At 41.1% G+C, this 25,314-nt stretch overlaps 1 protein-coding gene across 1 annotated transcript in view; it reads right to left on the reverse strand.

Annotated features, from left to right (window-relative positions):
* The window catches only part of TNFRSF21 (TNF receptor superfamily member 21), an 83,795-nt gene that overhangs the window by 15,976 nt on the left and 42,505 nt on the right, over positions 1-25,314 (reverse strand). Inside the window, exon 4 of the mRNA XM_003404449.4 lies at positions 10,928-11,193. Within this exon, the coding sequence (XP_003404497.2) occupies positions 10,928-11,193 (266 nt within the window). The remainder of the gene's footprint in view (positions 1-10,927; positions 11,194-25,314) is intronic.

Consider the following 25,314-nt stretch of genomic DNA (forward strand, 5'->3'; position numbering starts at 1 on the left):
AGATTTTATATTTAGGTCTTTGATCTATTTTGAGTTAGTTTTTACACATGGTGTGAGGTATAGGTCTTGTTTCATTTTTTTCCAGATGGATATCCAGTTATGCCAGCACCGTTTGTTAAAGAGACTGTCTTTTCCCCAACTAACAGACTTTGGGCCTTTGTCAAATATCAGCTGCTCACAGGTGGATGAATTTACGTCTGGATTCTCAATTCTGTTCCATTGGTTTATATATCAGTACCAGGCTGTTTTGACTACTGTGGTGGTATGACAGGTTCTAAAATCAGGTAGTGTGAGGCCTCCCACTTTGGTCTTCTTTGGTAATGCTTTACTTATCTAGGGCCTCTTCCCTTTCCATATGATGTTGGTGATTTGTTTCTCCATCTCAGTAAAAATTCCTCACATTTTAATAACTCTGAAATAAGAACGAATCTTACAACTATAATTGTCAGTGTTTTTATTTCTTACTGGCACATACAATACTGGTGCCATTTTCAGCTGGCATGGTATTCAATGAAACACAGTAATAAGTCTTAATTATAAAACCTACTTGCACCTCTTAGACAGGTCGCTGTGAGTTGAAATCAACTTGACAGCAACTAACAACAATACCACCACCTCTCAGAAGCTTACTAAATGAGCACAGATGTAAAGCACCCAGACAGTGTTTGGGACACATAGATACACGCTGGTTCTCTTTCTCTTTGATGCACATTTCTTGTAAGTAGGGTGGTATTATAGGAGCCCTGGTGGTGCAGTGGTTAAGCACTCAACTGTTAAGCCAAAGGTTGGCAGTTTGAACCTACCAGCTGCTCTGCAGAAGAAAGATGCGGCAGTCTGCTTCCATAAAGGTTACAGCTTTGGAAACCCTGTAAGGCAGTTCTACTCAGCCTTATAGGGTCACTATGAGTTGGAATTGACTCAATGGCAATGGGTATAGGGTGGTATTATTTGCTCTAGAGTCAGAAAAGAATGTGGAATTCAAATTCCAACATAGAAAGAAAAATAGTAGCTAAGGTTTAGTCAGACCCCTGCATTACAAGCCCAGGACCTGGGAATTTTACACTCATCATCTCTGGCCTCCCAAGTCCTTACAAGGCTGCTATGGGCAAAGTCAAATTCTTGGATCTGCCAGTTCCTTCTATTAGGTCTTGGGGATTCAAAGTTCAAACTCCAGTAGTTGACATGAGGTGCAGCATGGGAACCTTACTTCTGTACCCTGAATATTGCAGAGTAGTTAAAAGGTTTCTAAAAAGCTCATTACTGAGCAAAACAAAGCAAGATGCTAAGTAAAAGAGACATCCTTGCTGCAATAAGCAGGTGGGGCTCCCAAGGCAGAAAACAAATGGGAAAATCTTTGGGAAGAAGGCCACAAAATTGTCTGTTAGGTTGTTAATCTGCTCTCTTGAAGGAAACAACAGTCTGGTTTTTTTTTTTTTTAATGACTTTCAAAGGGACAAACATACATCTGCTCTAGTTTTCTGTGTATTTTTTGGTGGGTCAAGTACCCCTTTTCTTCCGACCCTATCCCATAATTCCTTGTGCACAATTCTATTACAGCTTATTCTAATGAACTGTAATTGTTTGCACATGTGTCTTCATCTCAACGTGAGCTATGGAAAGGCAAGGATCACCTTCCTTCTTTACACAGTGCCAGGCACGTAGCTGGTGCTCCACAAAAGATTTTGAATAATTTAATGAAACCTCAGAATAAGTGATAAGTACAACACCTGATAAGTATAAGACCCTCAACGAGATGGACTGACACAGTGGCTGAAATAATGGGCTCAAGCATAATAACTGTGAGGATGGCACAGGACCAGGCAGCGTTTTGTTCCGTTGTACACAGGGTTGCTATGAGTCAGAACTGACTTGATGGCACCTAACAACATGACACCTGACTCACTACAAGTTGGAATCCACTCAGTGGCAATGGGTAATGTGGCAACAGCTGAAATGCCATTAAAAATCCAAAGGCTTGGTCATTGACATTGCTCCTTTGTGCACAACCACCTGAAACACAGGCATCACTAGATGCACCTGGGTCTGTTGTGTGTCAGCAGTATCTTTGTAATGTCCTCTCACCACCTAAGAAGTTCCCCAGAGCCTGCACTCATATCCTGCAAATTAAGTAACTTGACCTTTAAAGACCCACTGTGCTGTGGTAACACAGCAAATGACACGCGCTAAATACATGCACGATGTTAGGTACCTAACATCTTAAGGACTTAGAACAATAACCCCTATTTTCTAAGAGATGACCAATGGGCAAATTAAAGACAAAGACTAATTTGAATAGCCAAAATGCCAACAACAATTAAACATACAGCTGGCATTTGCCTTAACTCACTCTCACTATATGAAATTTCTGAAAATAGCTGGTCTCAGGCCCAAAGATAAGGACAGCTGCATCCTGCAGCTGGTAAGCAAAAAAAAAAAAAAAAAATTAGTAACTGTAATCCCTTCTGCAGCAGAAGCAGGAACACTCTCCTCACGAAAATAGAAGGCCCAGTGCTTCTCTCACTATTGAGATTCTCCCAGTTAATAATACAGAGCAAAGCCACCCCGTCTCCAACACAGAATCTCAGTATAAACTCGAGAGAGAGAGTGCGATCAAGAGAGTTAGAGAGAGGGAGGGAGGGACAAAGAGAAAGAAAAAGAAGAGAGAAAAATCTGTCCTATGGTTCTGGAAAAATTTAACATGCCATAACAATCAAGGAGCTTTGGTGGTGTAATGGTTAAGCACTTGTTTGCAAACTGAAAGGTCGCCAGTTCAAACCCACCAGTGGCTCCTCGGGAGAAAGACCTGGTGATCTGCTTCTGTAAAGATGAGAGCCTAGGAAATCCTATGTTGCAGTTCTACTCTGTCCTATAGAGTTGTTGCTATGAGTTGGAATCGACTTGAGGGCACACAACAACAACAAAAAAACAAATAACCATTAGGAGTCCCTGAAGGGTTGCTATGAGTCGGCATCGACTCAACGGCAATGGGTTTGGTTTTTTTGGTTTGGATGTAGCAAATGGTTAAGCACTTGGCTCCTAACCAGTTCTGACTGGTTGGAATCTACCCAGAGGCACCTCAGAAGACAGGCCTGGAGATCTGCTTCCGAAAGGTCATGGCTATGGATGCCCTACCAAGCATAGTTCTACTTTGTAACACATGGAGTCCCCATGAATAGGGATGACTTGACAGCAACTGGTTTGTTAACAATCATTTTACAACATAAAAGTAAACTACATTGGTTCCAGGTCTACCAGTTTGTTCCACTACAGTATAGTTTTAATCTGCTTAATCTTATAGGAGGAGGGAAGAAGGGATAAGGCGAATAACCATAGCTATTTCACTATCCAACTCCCCTGCTTGATCAGCATCAATTCTTTGAAAGGAAAACCTAGAAATTCAGGTGCTCAATCTTAGTTCTCTTTTCCTAACTGCCACTGAGGGAGCACACCATGGTCTTTACAAATCCATAACTTTATTTCTTCACTAAAGGAAATATCCCAGCCAGCCTAGGAAACTTCGCACGGGCAGTAAGGAGTAAATATTTACAAACAGCTGGGATTTCCAGTTCTCGGGCAAGGAACCCAGTTAGCAACCCTCCTGCTTAAAGTAGTCTTGGAATTGGAAGAACCTTCCCACCCTAGATTCAGTGACCCTAAGTATTCGGTATTTAAAGGATCCATTGGTATATGCGTTGGAGCTCATTAGGAATAGCCTTGTATCATGGATTGAACTGTGTCCCCCCAAAATATGTGTCAACTTGGCTAAGCCATGATTCCCAGTATTGTATGACTGTTCACCATTTTGTGATCTGATGTGATTCTCCTTTGTGTTGTTAAGGCCTACCTCTATGATGTTAATAAGGCAGGATTAGAGGCAGTTATGTTAATCAGGCAGGACTCAATCTACAAGATGAGGTTGTGTTTTAAACCAATCTCTTGAGATATAAAAGAGAGAAGCGAGCAGAGAGAAAGGGGACCTCATACCACCAAGAAACAAGAGCCAGGAGATTAGTGCAACCTTTGGACTTGGGGTCCCTGTGCTGAGAAGGTCCTTGACTAGGGAAGATTGATGACAACAACCAGAGCTGACAGAGAGAGAGGCCTTTTCCTGGAGCTGGCACCCCTGAGTTTGGATTTATAGCTTCCTAGACTGTGAGACTGTGACGGAATAAATTTCTCTTTGATAAAACCATACACTCGTGGTATTTCTGTTATAGCAGCACTAGATAACTAAGACACCTTCCATCTCTCTAGCCTCTAGAATCTGGAAATAATAGTAAATATTAATAGTAAACATTTGCCGAGTGCTTACTGTGGGTCACATGCACCTAATTCTCACAACAACCCACAGGATAGGCACTAATGTTACTCCCATTATCTAATGAAGAAACTGAGGCAGAGAGGCTAAGCACAGTAATTTACCAAATGTCCCCAAAGTGATTATACTGGCAGGGAAGGAATTTAACCAGGCACACATCTCCACACTGATGTTCCAATTTAGAGCCTTAATGGCTGCTTAGTTCTCTATTTAGCACATTCTTCCTCCCCACCCTCTTGGCTTTATGCCCTTAGAGTATATAAATGTGTGTAAATTTCTTCCGTTCAGCTGTAGGCTTCCTTGAGGGCACTGACTTTGTCTTACTCATCTTTCCATTACCCGAAATGCTTGGTATAATATTTTGCATAAAACTTGTTAAGTAAAATAGATTTTTTAAAAAGTAGATTCACCTTCTTTGCTGTTTAGCTAGGGTAAACTTAAACCCAGGCTAAAAAAGAAGTGGACAAAAGCTCACTCTTTCCTCAAATTTTGCCTGAGATTCCTCAGAAAAGTCACCCTTGAGTTACAGGGAGAAGTTACATATTCCAGACAGAAGAACATACACAGATGCAAAGCAGATTATGCATCTGGCCATGTAAACTCGTCTCCACCCTACTCGGCCCTCTGTTTTTGTTCAAGCTAAAGTGTAGTTAGCTTGGAATGCTTCCTGTGAAATTTTCCTTTCATTTTGGTCTCTTCGCTTAGAAAATACAGAGTTCAAAATTCACAACACATAAGGATGGTGTTCCCGGGTGGTGTTCGGCTGCTAACTGAAAGGTTGAAGGTTCAAATCCAGCCAGAAACTCCTTAGAAGAGAGGGCCCAGCAACCTACTTCCAAAAAATCAGTCACTGACAACTCTATGGAGCACAGTTCAATGCTGACACAGATGGCGTTGTCATGAGTCAGGGTCGATTCAACAGCAACTGTTTTGTTTTTCTATAAAAGCATCGTGCTCTGTCACTCCATGAATGCTTAAATCTAAGACAGAATCCATACTTTGAGAGATTTGGCCTAAAAAACTACATATGTTAAGGGACAATTTGCTTCTCATTTAACTCAAAGGCATGCGTAATTACCAATAGAGCACATGTATTCCACTTGGACCACTTTCACTTCTGGGTATGAAGGATTTATCTAGAGGCTACTACCCGACTCTCTATAGGGTCGCTATGAGTTGGAATCTACTTGACGGCAATGGGTTTGGGTTTTTTTGGTTTACTACCCAACTCTAGAAAGCTGGGTAGGTGTTTGTCTGCCTGCCTGTCTGTATTTGTTTGAAGACACTGGAGAGTTACCAAGGCAGCCAGGGCTTGAGGGGCTAAAACGCAAAGAGAAGGAAAATTGTTTGTAAAAGAAGTCAAAAGAAAGGAGACACATTACCCTTAAAGGAACAACAATAAGCTGACTTCAAAACAGAAATGAAGGCAGCTAGAAGGCAAGGACATGAGACCATAAAAGCACTGAAAAAAAAAATAACTGTCCACCAAAAATTCCATTTCTAGCTATCCTTCAAGAGCAAAAGTGAAATGATCCCATTCATTCATTTAGTGTTTCAAGAAAAAGGAAAACAGAGATTATTGCTGGAAACCTACACTGAAAAGTATTCTGTAGGCAAAAGAAAAATGATCTCTGGTAGAAGCTGAGGCTCCAGGAAGGAAGCAGGAACAGAAGAGCAACAGGAAAGATCAATATGTAGGTAAATCTAAGCAATCCTGACTGTATAAAACTATAATTATGTGTTACGGAGGTCAGGAAATGTGTATAGCCAAAATTCATGACAATAAAATACAAGAGAAAAATAAATAGAATTAATGTCTTGGTTCTGGGTAAGGCCAATGTATTGTCTAGAAAATGGTAAAAAAAAAAAAATACACATTTATAAAATCGCTTATAATTCCAGTATGCATGTTGTAATCTCTAGGGTAACCATTAAAAGCAAAGTAAATGTGCAACTAACAAGCTGATAGAGGAGGGGCATGGAATTAAAAAAAAAAGTACTTGATTAATCAAAGGCAAGAAAGGAAAGAAAAAAAAAGAGGGTAGAACAAATATAAAACAAATAATAAGATGGTAGATTTAAACCCAAGTCATCAGTATTGAGGAGCCCTGGCAGCGAAGTGGTTAAGAGCTCGGCTGCTAACCAAAAGGTTGGCAGCTGGAATTCACCAGCTGTTCCTTGGAAACCCTATGGGGCAGTTCTACTCTGTCCTATAGGGTTGCTGTAAGTCCGAATCAACTTGGTGACAATTTTTTTTTTTTTGTATATCAGTGTCACGGATTGAACTGTGTCCTCCAAAAATATGTGGCTAGGCTCTGATTCCCAATATTGTGTGATTATCCACCATTTTGTCATTTGATGTGATTTTCCTATGTGTTGTAAATCCTATCTCTAAGACGTTGATGACATGGGATTAGCAGCAGTTGTGTTAATGAGGCAGGACTCAATCTACAAGATTGGGTTGTGTCTTGATACAATCTCTTTTGAGATATAAAAGAGAGAAGCGAGCAGAGAGACAGGGGGACCTCATACCACCAATAAACAAGAGCAAGGAGGATGGCACAACCTTTGGGCCCAGGGTCCCTGTGCTGAGAAGCTCCTTGACCAGGGGAAGATTGATGACATGTACCTTCCTCCAGAGCCCACAGACAAAGAAAGCCCTTCCCCTGGAGCTGGCACCCTGAATTTAGACTTTTAGCTTCCTAGACTGGTTTTGTTAAAACCATCCACTTGCAGTAATTCTGTTATAGCAGCACTAAATAACTAAGATAATCAGTCATTACATTCAAAATGTAAACAGGTTGGAATTCTCTAATTAAATGACAAAAACTCTCAGACTGAATAAGGAAATAGAAGTAAATACATGCTATTTACAAGAGGTATTCCTTTAATAAAGATAGAAAACCTGAAAATAAGAGAATGGAAAAAGATATACAACTTGGAATGCTCTATTGGGAAGCTTTTGTTTGTTTTTTTAAATGGTTTTGGAAAAGTCCTAACAAATTATTCCCATGCTTTGCTGCTTCTTCCAGTGCTCATACCCTGCAACAACAACAACAACAACAACAACAAAAAACGGATATGATCCTGAAAGGCTGGGTTGAATTTAGATGTTGAACTTGAATGAAGAGAGTGCTGAAAAATACACTCATACCTGCGATAAAGAAAAAGTCTGACTCTGGATGTGTTTAATTAAAAGATGGCTGATAGTCCAGCGTGGTTAATAATGGTTTAGCTGTTCTTGACAGAGGTTACTAAAAGGCACACCGGGGCTAATCCCTTGAGTGGAACATAATACAGGTGCTCTCGGGCTCATGTATAGGAAAAAAAAAATAATAATAACCATTAAAAAAAAAAAGGTCATTTTTACACATTAAGAATTCATTAACTCTCGGGGCAAAGTCCCAAATGCCCAGCAGTACCACAGTACAAAAGGAGTACAAATCCATCATAAGATAGGAAGAATAGCCTCAATTATACCCCTGCCTTCTGACTCTCCTGTTTTGACTTGACAGATCTCAGAGATAAGTTATGGACCAATAGTTACATACTGCGTAACTAATAAGAACTGGCTGCCAGGAAACTGTGCTCCTTGGCTATTTAAATTAGAATCAGAACTAGGTCCAGCATGTTGGTAGACAGTGATGTTCATTATTAAATCATGGAACAAGAAGCTTAATATTGTCTTCTCAGCCTTGTCATAAACAGTAGGCTTATACTAGAAACAAATAGAAAACTGTAAGATACTCCAAATGCCTCTGTTTCTTAAAAAATAGTATTTTCTGAAAAAATACTATTGGAATCTTCAAGAGGGAGGAAAGAATTAAAGGGTCTAAGAGTTTGGAACCTGGGGAGTACATGCTTTGTTTTCTTATTCAATGACCTAGTAGTTTTTATGCCATGACACCCTCTCCATGACATGAGGTCTCTATGGGTCTACCTTTCCCAGAACCTATGACAGTGGCTGGAATAAAGCAGAGCTCAATAAACATTTCTGGAGCTCAATGGAACCATCAGAGAAAGATAAAATTGTCATCTGTTGTAGTCATGCCCCTATCACCACCACAACTCCCCAAAAGAAACAGCACCCTCTAAAGACTAGGATCAAATTCTAGGCGACCATTGAGTGTACACGCAGAAAAGAGATGGGTTTGCAAAAAACAAAAGTGAAACAAGTTTTTGTCAAATACGACCCAAGACAGCAAACCTCACTCAGTCCTATCGAGGAAGAAAGGATTTCCATATAGGCCACTGTCTGCTCTTCTCTCTCTCAATGCAGCATGGTAAACAAAGCCTTACTTACCCTTTCTCTTGGACCCTTCCAGCTTTGTCATTAAAAAAATTTTTTTAACACAAAAGTAATAGGTTTTCATTATCAAAAATAATGTAACAAGAAAAAGAATAAATCACTTCTAATTCTACTATTAACATTTATGCCTTGTCATTTTCCTATGCTTTTATTTGCTTTGCCATTTTAAATGAGAAATACAAAGCATAGTCTACTAATCCTTCCTTTTCCAATACATCATTTTTCCACATAATAAATATTCCATGTGACCAACTTCATCAATCGCTCCTTTAAAAAAACCTTTTGTGCAGGCATCGCCAGGGGGCTCTAGTGACTTACCCTCAAATACCTAAATCTTTCTTCAAGTCAGCTGCTTGTCCTATCAGTTCTTCCTTAAAAGCCAGCACTCTAAGGAAGCAAAATAATGCTTTGCCTCTGGACTCCCTTTAGTCTAACTGCAGCTGTTTTATATAATAGGAGGGTAAGCATCCACCTTGCTATTCCCAAAATCCAGCTAAAGCCCACTTTTCATTGTGAACCATATTTATTGAGATTGTTTCTCAGAAAGTCACAAGATACTGGTGTGTGCCTTTGAATTTTTATCACTTGGTCTAATCGTAAATATTTTTTTCCTGAGAATCCAAATTTCAAAGAAGTTAAAAATATACCAGGAGCTCTAAAGACCACATTCAGAGTCAATTAGCCCCGATAAATTTTTGTCCAAACAATTGCTGACTTCACCACACTGTCAATACAAAGAAGAGAAAAGCTTTTGAACTTTTAAAGTATATGAAATTGAGTCCTTTGTTGTTGCTGTTAGGTGCCACGGAGTTGGTTCTGACTCATAATGACCCTATGAATCCTTGGTATACAAATTCTGGTATAGAACAATAGTGAGTTAGAGTTTATGAGGAAAAATTTCTACCCACCACTTTTAGGTAGTTTGTTTCAGTGGAACAATAACAATCTTAAGTGGGGTTTAATCAAGTCTTCTTGTTAGCTACTGCCCAGTTGCCCCCCGACTCCTGGTTACCCTATGCACACATGAATGACACTGCCCAGTCCTGTGTCATACCCATGATTGGTTGCAGATTGGACCGTTGTGATCCACAGAGTTTTCCTTGGCTGCTTTTTGAAAGTAGAGTGCCAGACCTTTCTTCCTAATCTATCTTAGTCTGGAAGCTCCACTGAAATCTGTTTGGCATCATAGCAACACACAAACCTCCGCTGACAGATGGATGGTGGCTGCCCATGAGGCGCATTGGCCAGGAAATCGAGCCCAGGTCTTCTGCATGGAAGGTGAGAATTCTACCACTAAACCACCACTGCCATTTATTAAGTTTTGGAGGCAGCGTTTTGTTTTCTTTGGGAATACATTCTGAAACCTTAATCAAAATTTGTGGGAAGTATGATTCAATACCTAAATTTGTACTTAATTCCCAGGGTTTCAGGAAAGCACATTATGGTGAAGAAAAGGCTAAGGCAAATGAGTTACCCTGTGATCATAACTACCATTTGCAGAACATCTTCAACGCATCAGGCCTTTGTATACTTTAGATCTAGTCTTAATTAACCTCATAAAGAAGGTTTACAAATGAGATAACAGAGGCAGAGAGAGTTTAAGTAACTTACCCTTGGCCCCCCAGCTATTACATGTCAGAGCCAGGACTCAAATCCAGTACCGTCTGCCTCCAAAGCCAGGGCTCATCGGCCACTGACTGTAGAGAAATCAAATCCCTCAGCTGCCATCTGATGTACAGGACTGAACAAGCCCAAGGAGGAGGGCCGATACTGTCACCAACTGCTGCCAGCACCCCACCTGCATCCCCAGGAGGTAACACCAAGCCTTCCTCTGGAGGGGGGAAGGGTATTAAAAAACCACAAAGAAGTTCTCCTTCTTGGTATTGTTTGAAGTGGGTTGTGCACAATGGGTAACAAGGAGCAGCTCTGGCTGCAGATGCGAATGCTAGAACCTACCTCAATGACAGTGATTCTCAACTTTGTACATTAGAATCACCAGGGGAGCTTTTTTTAAAAAAATGCTGATTCCTAGGTCCTTCCCCTAGAAATTCTGATTTACCTGGGCTGCAGTGGGGCCAAGGATCAGAATTTTTTTTTTTTTTTTTAAGTTTCCTAGATGGCTCTAATGGACAACCATTCAGAACTACTGTCAGAGAAGCCATGGTATGTGTGTGCATGTGCGTGTGTGACTTTAAACACCTAATATCAGTTATTTTCCTTGTTATGCATACCTGATAAAATATGAGGCACAGGGACAAGAAAAGGTTTGTAGGAATGACATATGACCGAGGCTACATTACCTGGGCGGTATCTTCCATCAGTCCACGAATCTTCTCCACAACATCGTTGCGCCGATGTTGGCGCAGGGCACTGATTAACTGAGCAAGGCTGGCCTCTGGCCCCCGGATGGTCCAGTGCTGCAGAGCTGCGTAGGCCCGCTCGTGGTCTGCTGTGTACCCGTTGGAGAAGGCAGCCACCTCCCTCTCACTCGCATTGCACAGAAACTGATAGATATCCTTCCACTGGCTTCCCACCTGGGCTGCTACGAGCTTCAGGATGTCAATACCTACACCAGAGACAAAATAAAACAAAAAACAAATACGGGTATGTGAAAGAAAGTCTTCATATAAGGCTTTAATGAGCTAGAAGAAGTAAGCTTTCCCATTGCTGTATGCAAAGGAATATACTGCCTTCCTTATCCACTTGGTGCTATCCTGAGGATTAAAAGGTACTCGCATACAAATTGCACTTTGTGAACAGAGAACCAGAAGAAGGAGTCATCGTTATAGTAGAATTGCCCCTAAAAGATGTTTGGAAAGCCAAACCCGAACGAGGTAACCAGAGCGGTTCCTTTGTTAATACTAAATACAACTGCAGCTAAATAAATTAGAGGCTCCCAGATTAAAGGAACTCCTTGCAATACAGAAAGAGGTAAGACACAGGTTAAAATTTCAGGATTCTATCCAGCACTGTCTCAGAAAAGGGTGCTCGGATTCTGGACCGGTGTCCTTTACGGCATCAGATTGACAACGCACCCAGAGGTTCTAGCCTGATGGAGACATTCTTTAAAAACATCTAACTGCTCTAATTCTACCCTCAATAAGCAACTTTCTGATCTCCTTCATCCAGTCTCCTAAACTGATGTGCACGGTTATAATATAGACAGCAGTCAAAATTATCTTTAGTAACGTGTACTACATACAGTGTTGCAGCAAGTAATTTGTTGATGTTATCATTCTCAGATGGTCACCTGCAGATGTTCAACTCTACGATTTACTGTTCAAAATACTGCCGTATAGACTCAGTTTTCTAAACTAAGTCAGGGGCTTCAGTTGCTTGATAACATGGATCCAAATGCTGATAGGTTTTGCAGTCAATAGGCAGGTTTGGGAAGCAGTGAGATATTACTGCAAAATATATGATAGGGGAAAAAAGGACCATATAGATGACTCTCACTAATTTTCTGACTAGAAATGTTAACCTCATTCCAAGGGATAACCCAAATGATCCAGAACCTTCCACAAGTGGACTCATTACCACAACTGACAAAATGCCAACATCATCCAACTCTTCATCGTCAGAGTAAATTTTCACAAGTTGTGTATTTTTTTATGTATTTATGTATGTATTATAATATATCTAAGTTTATATGTACTTTTCCAATCCCCAAAGACAAATAAAGATGGGATTTATAAAGACACTGATAATAAAAGGCAATAATTAATGAAAGCTAAAAAAAAAAAAAAAGGTATTCAACTTACATCAGAACCAACTTAAAATGGAATCATTGGAACAAAACCTTGTTGAAAATCGGGGACTACCTGTATAACAACCATAGCTACTACTGCCAGGTATTATATTAATATATTTATGAAGGGTTGGCAGTTGAACACAACTCACCAGATTGGTAATTCTAAATCCCTGATTTGTAACCACTTTCCAAGAGAGATGAAATACCACAACACTGGCTATTCTGCCAACTATTTACCCTAGTAATTTAATATCTTGTCATCCCGGCTTATCAGTTGCTTGTAAACTCAGTGTCGGTCTGTGTTCCCCAATTAGGGTGAAATACCGAAATTAAATTTTGGGATCCATAAACTCAGGATCAGTACCTGGGACCAACCCTCTGTGGGGCCTTCCCCCTTTACAGTACCCTCTCTCTGCAATTATGCCTTGGTTTTGCCAGAATTTACACCTAAGGTGCACATGTAAGCCTCTCAGTTAGGGCTCTGGCATTTTACCACAATAGGTGGGTGAGTCCTCTGAGTTACCAATGCCATCTCTTTAAATGAGGCCATACTCACATGCCTTGATCCTGGAGTTGCTGTATTTAACAATGTCTTGAAAACATTTATTATCAGTAAAAATGGGGACAAGTCCCCAAGTGAAGTTTAGGGAAGAAAGGAAGAGAGGAGAATAAAGAAAAGGTTACCATTACGGTTAACAGAATTTTTCTTTTAACTGGAGATTAACCAGGAAAAAAAAAAATTTTTTTTTTTCTCTCAATCAGCTGTTGTGGAAAGTATTTATTAAAATAAGCTACCAATTTCTGCCTCAGCAAAATAATAATTCCTTAAGTTTCTTTGATAACGGAAGGCTTTGTGGTTTTTCAATGTAAATCTTTACTCTGCCATGAATCCTACTGAGGCAGATGATTGAGAAGACTGTATACAGATTCTGAGTCAATTCTATGAAATTGTTTTTGAAAAGTAAGCTTGTTTTCTTGTCAACTGCAAAAGTAGAATACCACAAATTGAGACACTACTTCTTACACTATTTTTCCCTGGCAGTGTAAAGTATATTTGAACCAGCTGCTTTTCAGTTTTCATAGCAATGTTTAGCCAGATACAGGGCTTTTGATTTCAAGCAAATAAACTTCTCAAAAAACCCGTGTCTTATTTAAAACCCCACAGGTAACTTTTAGGAACAAGCCAGCTCTTTGTGGTTGGCATGGTAGATTCTTCCAAATACCAAAAGACTTGTTAGTTCCTGAATCTTAATTTAGGTCAATTTGACCAAGGCTGACAGTGCCTTAACATGAAAACATGACTGCATTTTCTTGTACATAGGACCACTGCTTAAATCTCCATAAGGCAATGACACTGTGGCTTTGAGCAAACCACTAACTGTCATGTTCATTTCCTCATTTGCACAATGGAGATATTCACTACACTCCCTGGGGATGAGCTGATTAACATTTTCTATAGAGTTGATATATTTTCAGAAGTACCCCATCATTATAAATGTTCCATATATTGGGCATTAAAACTTAACACTCCATGTATTTCAGATGCAAATACGGAGACTTTACAGAGTAATTACAGAGCTGAAAAGGCTTAAGTTTAACAACAAATCCTTCTTCCAAAATCCAGTATTTACACTTTTTTTTTAAGCCACAGAATAAAAAAAAACACATAAGGAATGCATACAATGAAATTTCCCTCTAATTAAAATTAACTGAAAGCTAAATTTAAGGCCAACTCAGGTTTCATGCAGTGCATTAAGTCAACTAGATTTCCCTACCCTTGAAAACATGGCCTCAAGTCATGTAAACTGACCTGGGTCAGTAAAGTTCTTCGCCACCTGCCCCCTCCCATTCTGGAGTTGATGAATATAAAGATGGTGCAGATGTTGGCTCCCTCTGGGGATACCAAGCTTTCAGCCTAGTACATCATCACAAAACGTGGAGAGAGAAAGGAAAGACCAGTCTGAACTAACTCAGTTCATTACCAAGTCCCTGGACTTTTAGAGTTTGCTGTACTCTGTCTCCACCTCACCATCTCCACCAAAAAAGAAAAGAAAAACCTGCAGAATATTTAAAGAGTATTTATTGAGCAGCTACCACATGCAAGGCAGCGTTTGCAGGATAGAAAATCCTATGAAATCTGGAGACAGTATGAGTTTATTCCCAGGAAAATGAAGCAATATCAATGAAACACAAAATTTGATGGACTTTGAAAGCGTTCTTTGCTTAGAAAGGTTTTAGGCAAAACTCAGCAACGATGATGAAAATGCATGTAATACAATTATAAAGAAAACCTGGACAGTTAAACTAAATTCTGGTAGTTACCTGTAAAGGAGGGAGTAGAATGTGAATGGGTAGGTACACATAAGGTAGTTCAAAGGTATTTGCAAGGTTTTATGTCCTAAGCTGGATAGTGGAGAAACGGGTCTTCTTTTTATTATTTTATTCCTTTTTAAACTTTGTGTGTGCGTATACACACACACACACATATACAGTATACAGTACATATATAAAACCAAAAAACCAAACCCATAGCCATCAAGTTGATTCTGACGCATAGAAATCCTATAGGACAGAGTAGAACTGCCTGCCCCACAGGGTTTCCAAGGAGTGGCTAGGGGATTCAAACTGCTGACCTTTTTGGTTAGCTGCCATAGCTCTTAACCATTGTGCCACCAGGAATTCTCAGTATATATATAGTCTAAATATATATAACATACTTTTATGCAGGATACATGTATGGATATATAACTGATTTTCATTAATCATAGTAGTTATATTCTGTAAAATCATCACAGAGAATTAGTAAATATGGAACCATTGCTTCTTGGGGAAATACAGATTAGGTTCCTAGGAACTTCTGTGTGTTTTTGTTTAAAGACACCTTATTTAACATATATTGTTGACTCGTTAACATTGAACTCATGGCCAGCAGCAGTATAACTCATTCCTAAATGAAGCTTATCTAACACATGTGTTTTTTCTCTAAGGCACATCACAGTCTAGTGCTTAGATAGCACTCCAGCACTATACTTGGAGGCCATTTTAAATAGCAGAATCACCAACAAAAAGCACAAAGATGCTAAAAGTATGGCACTAAGTAAACTGCTAAAACAGCACTTGTTTACAGTATGAGAACTGAAACAAGAAGGCAGAGCCTTGCTGCCTCAGCTGAAAGCATGCATGTTGAGGGACTCCAATTTTTTGTGGTTCTACAAATGTCTGCAAGTGACCACAAAAGTCTTGCAAGTATTGATTTGGGGGCTAAAAATGAATTCTAGCAAGTAGGTGAATTTGCAAATACAGAATCGACAAATGAAGATCCACTGCGTGCGTATAAAAAAAAAAAGCGTATAGATATAAAAAAAAAATTTTTTTTTTATACAATTTGTAAAAAGTGTTTACGTTTTAGAAGGAGATCTGGTAGCGCAGTGGTTAAGCCATTGACTGCTAATTGGAAGGCTGGTGGCTTGAACCAGCCTTGAACCAGCCATTTCCGAAGAGAAAGATGTGGAAGTCTGCTTCCGTAAAGACTACAGCCTTGGCAACCCTATAGGACAGTTCTAATCTGTCAAAATTGACTTGACAACAATGGGTTATGGGTTTAGGTTTTACTGGCGAGGAATCTGATGTAGAGAGGTTATTGGCCAGTTCAAAGTCACCTAGCCAGAAACTGGAACCTCTATTGTAGTTAATAGGGAATGTGGTATAGTAGCGGGCATTACTAATCACTGGAATTACGCTCCTTGGCATGGCCATCTAATCTAGATATGAATGCACTACAGGCTGGCCATGTTGTGTGTGCTTCTTCCTGGCTTGTCACTACTGACCAAGCAAATGCTGGGATGGTTTTTCTGGGGCCACCAGGTTTACTCCTTTTCTTCAAAACTATGGTACCCTAAAAATTTCACTAGAGTAGGGGTAAACAAACTTTTTGTATAAAGGGACAAACAGTAAATATTCTAGGCTTTGCAACTACTCAACTCTGTCGTAGCATGAAAACAGCCATAAGCTGTACAAATAAGTGTGGCTGTGTACTAATAAAACTTTATTTACAAAAAACAAGTGGAGGGCAGGATTTGGCCCACAGGCTGCTGTTTCCCACCCCGTGCAATCAGTGCAATTTAAAGAGACCACAGCTTACTATCAAAATTACTATAATTAGAAAACACACACACACACTCAAATGACAATTTAATGATGGGTGAATAACATAATGAACATAATGGCACTGAACTGTACCTGTAAAAAAGTTTTGTTATATATGTTTTTGCCACATTAAAAAAAATCTTAAGTTCCCACCTCAATTGTTAACCTCAGTAGGAGATGACAATAAGCGAAATGGAGACCTACCCTCTCCTTGGCAGGGTGCCCTGGTCATCTGTCCCACCGGAGTTCTGAGAGTCTTCCTCAAGACTGGAGACAGTCACTATATATTGAACTGGTCTGAATGTTTTAGCTGAACATGGTGCCAAGTCTCTTTTTTCTTAGGCTGAAAAGCAACATAACCCTCAGCCTACTGAAGGGCTAATAGACAGGGATGTGGAGGTGAATGTTGCTTTTTCCTGTGGCATCTGGAGCTCTGGGGAGTGGCCAAAGTTTCTCAAGAAGTCACTGAAGGAGCCAAGACCGATAAACCAGAGGCCATACTTGCCAGAAGCTGTGTCTGATAAGGTGCCCCTGGCCCCAGGGAAACATGTGAATTGTAAGATGCAATTAGTGGAAAGATCGTGAAATTTGCAGTCACACTATATGGTTTCAAACTCCGGCTCTGTGACTTCTTAGCTGTAAGACAGACCTTGGACAAAGGACAACTCCTTAAGATTGTCAGTGTCCACATCAGGAAAGTGAAAATACTACCTTTTGTCTCATAAAATGGTTAAGAAGATTTATGGAAGAGAAATGAAGTCCTGATACACGCTACGACAGCCATAAATCTTGAAAACATTATGCTGAGTGAAATAAGCCAGTCACAAAAGGAAAATATTGTATGATCCCATTTATATGAAATATCTAGGCTATGCAAGTATATAGAGATCAAGGTTGATTAGTGGTTGGCAGAGGTGGGTGAGGGAGAAGAAAAGGAAAACAATGCTTTGGGGAAGCTGAACTTCTGTTAACAGTGGTGGAAAAATTTGGGAAAGGTTAATAGTGATGTTTGAACAACATGATGTATGTCATTAATGTTACTAAGCTGTGTATGTAAAGACTGTTGAAATGCAAAATGTTTTGTTACCTATATATTTACTACAATTAAAAAAAAAAAAAAGCAAGACTTACAGGATCAAGAATTAAAAAGGTCTAGCACAGCACCTTGGGAGCCCTGGTAGCACAGTGCTTAAGAGATCAGCTGCTAACCAAAACGTTGGAAGTTCAAATCTACCAGCCGCTCCTTGGAAACTCTATGGGCCAGACCTCCTCTGTCCTATAGGGTCACTATGAGTCAAAATTGACTTGGCAATGGGTTTGGTGTTTTTTGGTTTTAGCACAGTACCTTAGTATACACCAATTGTCCTTCCCCTGCCCCCTCCATTTCTCCATGGACAGAAGTCCCTAGGGCAATGCACCTAAAGGTGGGAGGGGTTCTGCTAAAGCAGAAGGTTTTGCACCAGGATGACAGGTTCTGACCAATGAAGCCAAGCACCAGACTCCTCACTTCCTGTGCTTCTCGGAACCTCACCAGTACATGTCAGGAGGGGCGCCACCACTGAACCCATCCACAGAAGGCAAATGTGGAAAGAAGCCAACTGTTGCTCCTGCCTTTGCCGTAACGCAGGATATCACAACAGTATGTGGTGTGGCCCTCCGCGTGAGCACGCGCTGCCCTGATCCATGGCAAGAGAGCTCAGGAACAGAGGCATGAGGGTACACACTGAGCTATTATGGAAGAAGTGGCATTTCCAGTGCACTATAAAACAAAAAAAATTTTTTTTTTTTTATAAAACCCTGAATTCGACATTATCCAGATGACAACTAGAATTTGAAGCTCATTTTTTAAAGCCCAGTGTCAACTTCCGTTTTCAGAAAAAAGTGTTCTGCTGCTCTTATAAAAACCTGAACTGACCTTTCTAATCAGGAAAGTATGAAAGCTCTTTTCCTTTAGGAGAGAAAGATCTGAAATGAGTACCATTATTAAGAACGCATATTAAAGCCTTCCCTGGAAGAGGTCTCCAGGTATGCAGGATGGTGACGATGGAATGGGAGGAAACAGAGGCCATTTGTAACTACACAGGTGGCGCTCTGGGTTTCACGCTATACAGACTGGGCTTGGCGCCGAGCGGATGCATCTAACGTTGTTCTTAGCTGCCACTGAGTCAGTCCTTGACTCAAGGCATCCCCATGTGCAACGGAATGCTGCTCGGTTGTGCACCACCCCCAAGAGTCAGACTGTTGATTCACAGCGTTTTCATTGGTTGCTTTTTGGAAGTGGTCACCAGGCACGTCTCCCTAGTCCATCTTAGTCTGAAAGCTCTGCTGAAACCTGTTCAGCATCATAGCAACACGCGAGCCTCCACTGACAGAAAACTGATGGCTGCATGTGAGGTTCATCGGGTGGGCATTGAACTCGGGTCTCCCACAGGGAAGGCGAGTATTCTACCATTGAACCACCATCCTCTACTATATTAAATAGATAAATATATTTATAAACCTAATTTTTTATAAACTCAGTACCAAATTCTCATCATTTAAAAAGTTCCAAACATTCCCATTGCACCTCACATACTTGTTAAATGCGATGTCAGTTCTCATTATTCTTCTACAATGAAAGGTAGAGGGTTAAATAAGTGAGAAAACTCCCAAGGAAGCAATTAGTCCACAACCTCCTCCCAGGATAGTTGACTCCACAGTCATCCCTGTGCTAGTTTTTCAACACACACAGCAGACTCCTGAGAGGTACATGTGGAAAACAGGAGACGTGAGCTCAAGACAACTACCCTCCTCCTGCTACCCAACCCCCCTAAAAGACATGCTCTTCACAGACACGGGCTATGACCTCACACATGCACACTGCAGATACAGGGGCAAAGATGGACACAACACATACAATGTATGTACACAGCAGGGGAGTGGAGGGGCCTGGCTCAACGACCTGAATAAAAGCCTAGTTTTAGTATTCCTGGAATTGATGTTCTTCCCTGTATAATGGTCATGTCCTCAGGGATGCCTTTTTTGACTACTTTCTGTTCCAGCCCCACATCTGTTTTGATTACTGTTATCCCCAGCACCTACCAGAGCAACAAGAATACAATAAAAATCATTGAATGAACAAATGAATGCATGGCCAGTTGCCATCAAGTTGATTCCAACTCATGGTGACCCCACATGTGCCAGAATAGAACTGTGCTCCATAGGGTTTTCAATGGCTGATTCTTCAGAAGTAGATTGCCAAGTCTTTCTTCTGAGGCACCTAAGGGTTAATAGCCAACTTCTGACTAATAGCCAAGGAGAGCCATTTTTGTTATCCCTTTCCTTTTGCCCACATCCCCCAACTATCTATCGTAGCAGTAGCCTCTGTAACTTAAGCCATATAGAACCTGAAGGTCACACAACAACCACATACTCGTGCCGTGTGACCGGCCAGATCTCCAGTCTCTACGAAAATGAGAAGGAAGGTCCACAGGTTTGTTCATCAATGGTTGGAAGCTGGGGTCCAGTTCTTCCGCAACAGCCTCTCTGTCTGCTGGTGCCCTCTTCCCAACTGAGGGCGACCCAGAGCTTCCACCTAGAGGCCAGAGCTCATGAGGAGAACGGCCTCCTGGACTCTCTCATTGCAGCAGAACCCTTCTGCTGAAATATACTACTGTCCAGGCTGTAGCCTAGTTGGCCTGATAACAGCATAAGTGCTCCTGAAAGTGACAGACGCATCTGTATACATGCTTTGTAGTAACCAGTCTAATGTGTAAAAAAAAAAAAAAAAAAAAATTTGCCATCCAGTAGTTTCCAACTCATGGGACTCCATGTGTATAAGAGTAGAACTATATACTCCATACTGTTTTCAATGGTGGATTTTTCTGAAGTAGATGCAGGCCTTTCTTCTGAGGTGCCTCTTTGGAGACTTAAACCTCTGATATTTCGATTACGGTGGAGCAGTTTAACTATTTGCACCACCCAGGTCTCCCAATCTTTGTAGGATGGTTAAAAAATGACATATTGACAGGGGTAACTCCCAGTGCATTACACAGAAAACTGTTTTATCAGCACTGGGAACTTGATGTGCCCAGAGTTAAAAATATTTCTTCTTTACTTTAGGTGTAAAAGTTGGAGGAAATGTTCAGATTTGATTTGAGAACCAAGTAAGGATTTCTGAAGCAGAACTAATCACTATCTTGTTGAAGGCTGAATGGACAATAACTGTAGCTCAGATGAGTCTCAGAAGGTACTAAAAAGCGGCTGCAAAGATATCTTAAAGTTAATGGACAGAATGTTTTACACTGACAAACTGTATCAAAACAGTATATAATTTTCCAGATGGGTGAAATAGATACCATGATTCTGTGAGGAAAAACCAATGGCCTTTTATTTCATTCCACGGCGGGAAGCGGGGGGGATCAAAAACAAAAAGTTCTTCCTCCTTGTCTCATCCTTTGTTTGATGCTGTCACAAACTTTTGAAACTGTTAATTCACTCATTTTTTAAAAATTATTGAGCACCTACTTTGTGCCAGACTCCATTCTAGGCACTGGGGATACAGCAATGAAAACAAAGCCAAACAAAAATCCTTACCTTCAAGAACCTTATGTTCTATAGGGGATGGGGTAGAGTCGGGGTGGGGAAGGAATAAACAAGATAAATTATAAAATATAGTGTTTCAGTGATGATGGTGCTGAGGGAAATGTAAAGCAGGAAAAGGAGGGGGTATAGTGTTTGGGGGGTGGGGGCTATGATTTTATATATGGGCCCCTCTACCTGGTGAGAGGAGCCCTGGTGGCGCAGTCGTTAAGAACTCGGCTGCTAACCAAAAAGTCAGCAGTTCAAATCCACCGCTCCTTGGAAACCCTATGGGCCAGTTCTACTCTGTCCTATCGGGTCACTATGAGTTGGAATTGACTTGATGGCAATGGGTTTGGTGTTTTTTTTTGGTTTTAGCACAGCACCTCAGTACACATTGATTGACCTTCCCCTGCCCCCTCCATTCCCCAGCAAGGACAAGAGTAACTAAGGCAATGTATCTAAAGGTGGGAACAGTTCTACAAAAGCAGAAGGTTTTGTGGCAGGATATTAGGTTCTGACAAGTGAAACCAAGGACCAGACTCTTCGCTTCCTGTGCTTCTCGGAACCTCACTGGTACATGTCAGGAGGGGCGCCATCACTTAACCCATCCACAGTTTGAATCCACCAGCTGTTTCTTGGAAACCCTACAGGGCAGTTCTACTCTGTCCTATAGTGTCGTTATAAGTCAGAATTGACTTGATGGCTATGGGTTTTTTGGGTTTTAACCCCATGACAAAGCCTCGCTGAGGTAACTTTTGAGTCACAACCTAAAGGAGCAAGTCGTGTAGATAGATATCTGGGGAAGGGAGTTACAGGCAGGTGAAACAGCAGGTGCAAGGGCAGGAACACGTCAGCATGTACGAGGAGGAACAGGGAGAATTAAAGGAGCAGATGAGCAAGGGGAAGAGGAGTAAGAAGCAAACGGATAAGTGGGGGCAGGAAGTACAGATCACACAGGGCCTTGCAGGCCAGTCTCTATGCAGTGATAAGTCGCTGGAGACTTTGAACAGAGGAATGACATGATCTGACTTGTATTTGAACAGGGGCTCGCTGGCTGTAGTGTCAGGAAAGAGGAGCATAGGCAGAAACAAGGCAACCAGTTAGAGGCCCCAGCAGTAATCCAGGAGAGAGGTGAGGATGGTTTGGGCCAGAGCAGTGATAGTGGAGGTGATAGAAGTGACTGGCTTCTGCATATATTTTGAAGACAAGAGTGGATGAGATTTGCTAATGTATTAAATATGGGACAAGAAAGAAGAAAAGGAGTAAAGAATGACTCCAAAATTTTTGACCTGGGCAACTGGAAGACTGGAAGATCCACTTTCTGTGATGAGCAATTGATGTGAAGGTATGATTTGGGATTTAGTTTTGGACATCTTAAGTGTGAGATGTCTGCAAATTCATCAAGCAGGTGGGAGGATATCTGCTTCTTGAGTTCAGGGACAAAATCCAGACTGGACATGCACTTGGCAATTGCTAACAGATAAAAAACAGATAGATGGTATTTAAACCCATGAGACTGGATGAGGCCATCAAGGGAGGGACAAAATGGAGGTAGAGAAGAGGTACAAGGACTGAGCTGCCCTGGGGTTCTCCATTGGTTGGAGGTCAAGGAGATGAAGAGGAGCCAGCCATAGTGACAGAAGGACCAGTCCGAGAAGTGGGAGGAGAACTGAGAGAGTGTGGTGTCCTGGACATCAAGGGAAGAATATGTTTCAAAGAGAAAGGAATTAAGCATCCCAAATGCTGCCAACAGCTAAGAAGAGGAAAACCAAGAACTGAACAATGGAGTCAGAACCATGTTTTTGGACTAAATGGAAAAGAAGCTTGATTGTGGTTAAAATATTGCCAGATCTCCCCAATTCTAAGATCGTTGAATTCTTGTTTAATCAATGCCATTTCAGAGATTGATTACAGTGGACATCTAGGTCAAGTGGCATAATAAAATATATTAAGAAAACATTCTGCGTCCCACTTTGGTGAGTGGCATCTGGGGTCTTAAACACTAGCAAGCGGCCATCTAAGATGCATTAATTGGTCTCAACCCACCCGGAACAAGGAGAATGAAGAACACCAAAGACTCAAGGTAATTATGAGTCCAAAAGACAGAAAGGGCCAGATAAACCAGAGACTACAACAGCCTGAGACCAGAAGAACTAGACAGTACCTGGCTAGAACTGATTACTGCCCTGAGTGGGAACACAACAGAGAATCCCTGACGGAGGAGGAGAACAGTGGGATGCAGACCTCCAATTCTTGTAAAAAGACCAGACATAATGGTCTGACTGAGACTAGAAGGACCCCGGAGGTCATGGTCCTCAGACCTTCTGTTAGCCCAAGACTGGAACCATTCCCAAAGCCAGCTTTTCAGAAGGGATTGTACTGGACTATAAAAAGAAAATGATACTGGTGAGAAGTGAGTTTTTTGGCTCAAGTAGACACATGAGGCTATGTGAGCAGCTCCTGTCTGGAGGCAAGATGAAAAAGGAGAAGGGGAAAGAAGCTGGCTGAATGGACACAGGGAATACAGGGCAGAGAGGAGTGTGCAGTCTCATTAGGGCGAGAGCATCTAGGAGTACATAGCAAGGTATATAAATGTTTTTGTATGAGAGACTGACTTGATTTGTAAACTTCCACTTAAACAACAATAAAAAAAAAGATCAATGATGTCTTCTTACTGTTGTGTGTCACTGCCTCGAATTTGACTCATAGCAACCCTACAGCATAGAAGAGAATTGCCCCATATGGTTTCCTAGGCTGAAATCTTTACAGGAGCAGATTGCCAGGTCTTTTCTCCCATGGAGCCACTATGTGGGTCCAAACCACTGACCTTTTGGTTGGCAGCCACCGGAATATGGTAAAAGGTATTGTGTTTTAAATTTATAAACTTCTACTCATCTTTTTTTCAAAGTTTGACATATCACCAAAAACCTACTTTGCCCAATTCCAAACATATCCTGCAATGCTAGCTACCAATTTCTCGTGCAGAACAATCAACAATATTCTAGAAACTCCTCAATTTCTGTAAAATCTGCTTACATAATGCTGGGCCATGTTGATTCAAGGACACTTATTTTAAAAAAATTATTTTTTCCATTCCTATTTTAGCCCTAAGAAGGGTGGGGGGAGATGCTGATTTGAACGTCTTTCAATATCCCAAATGGCTTAAATTCAAAAGCTGTTAACAGGATGAATTAAAGAATAAAATATACTGTATGTTAAAAAAAAAAAAAATCCTAAATCCTAGAGGAAGAATCACCAGTGAGTGAGTCTCGGGAGGACAGCAGCCTCCAAGTGGATACCCTCTGCCTCACTTTTACCCTTTGGAGGCAAAGGCCACATCTCCCTCACCACTGTGCGTGAGATAATGCTTTTAAGGCTATGGCGATAAGACGCTTTTCTTAACAGCTCAGTGCGCTTCATGGCCCTCAAACATTCTATGCGGTTAAACAGAATGGTACTGTCTGCTAGAAACAGTGTTACTGGAAGCAAAGGTGGAAAAGGCAGTGGGGCGGGCTGGAGAGGGGAGGGACAGCCGGTTCTTGCTCCCGTAAAATGACAGTGGGGCAGAGGGCAGCCCTGGGTGTGGAATGCTGGGACACAGCCTCTTACACGGAATAGTCTGCTCCTTTCAGTCTGGCTCTCTCGTGTTTACACTTCAAGTCTACTTCCCAGAGGAAATTTGGGCTGACAGAGGGGATGGCTGTTGTCTGGAATTTTCAGTTAAGGAGTCTACCTGGCAAAAGAGGGTTTTCTTTTGGCTGCTGTTGATGTTGCCTTGTGCTGAACAAACCACCAGGTTAAACTGACGTGAGATCAGAGCGGCAGGACTCCATCACCTTGTGAAATAGCTTTTATTTTTTAAAACAGACCCTCAGAGCCTTCAGTTATTAAGTGTCTGGCTTTAGAATTGTTCCATTTCAAGCAATCCACGAAAAAGTAAATAACTTAAAGGGAAATCGGGAGTGGCTCCTATAGAGGCAAACTCCATTGTTAATGACAACTTCGTGGTTGCTTTATGTCAGAACAAGGTGGGCTTTGCTAAAGGAAATAAATTCTTCTCCATTCAGTGTGGTCTAAAAAAAAAAAAATCAACTACAGAAACCTAGAAATGTCTATAACCAGTTAATTGATGGGAAATCCAGATTCTAAAAATCAAGAAGCAGTTTCAAGAGTCAAACTACTGCTTAAGTTCAAAACCTGGTTGTGATACCTTCTAGCTCTGTAACC

The sequence above is a fragment of the Loxodonta africana genome, chromosome 1 (genome assembly GCF_030014295.1).
Source record: "Loxodonta africana isolate mLoxAfr1 chromosome 1, mLoxAfr1.hap2, whole genome shotgun sequence".
Taxonomy (NCBI): Eukaryota; Metazoa; Chordata; class Mammalia; order Proboscidea; family Elephantidae; genus Loxodonta; species Loxodonta africana.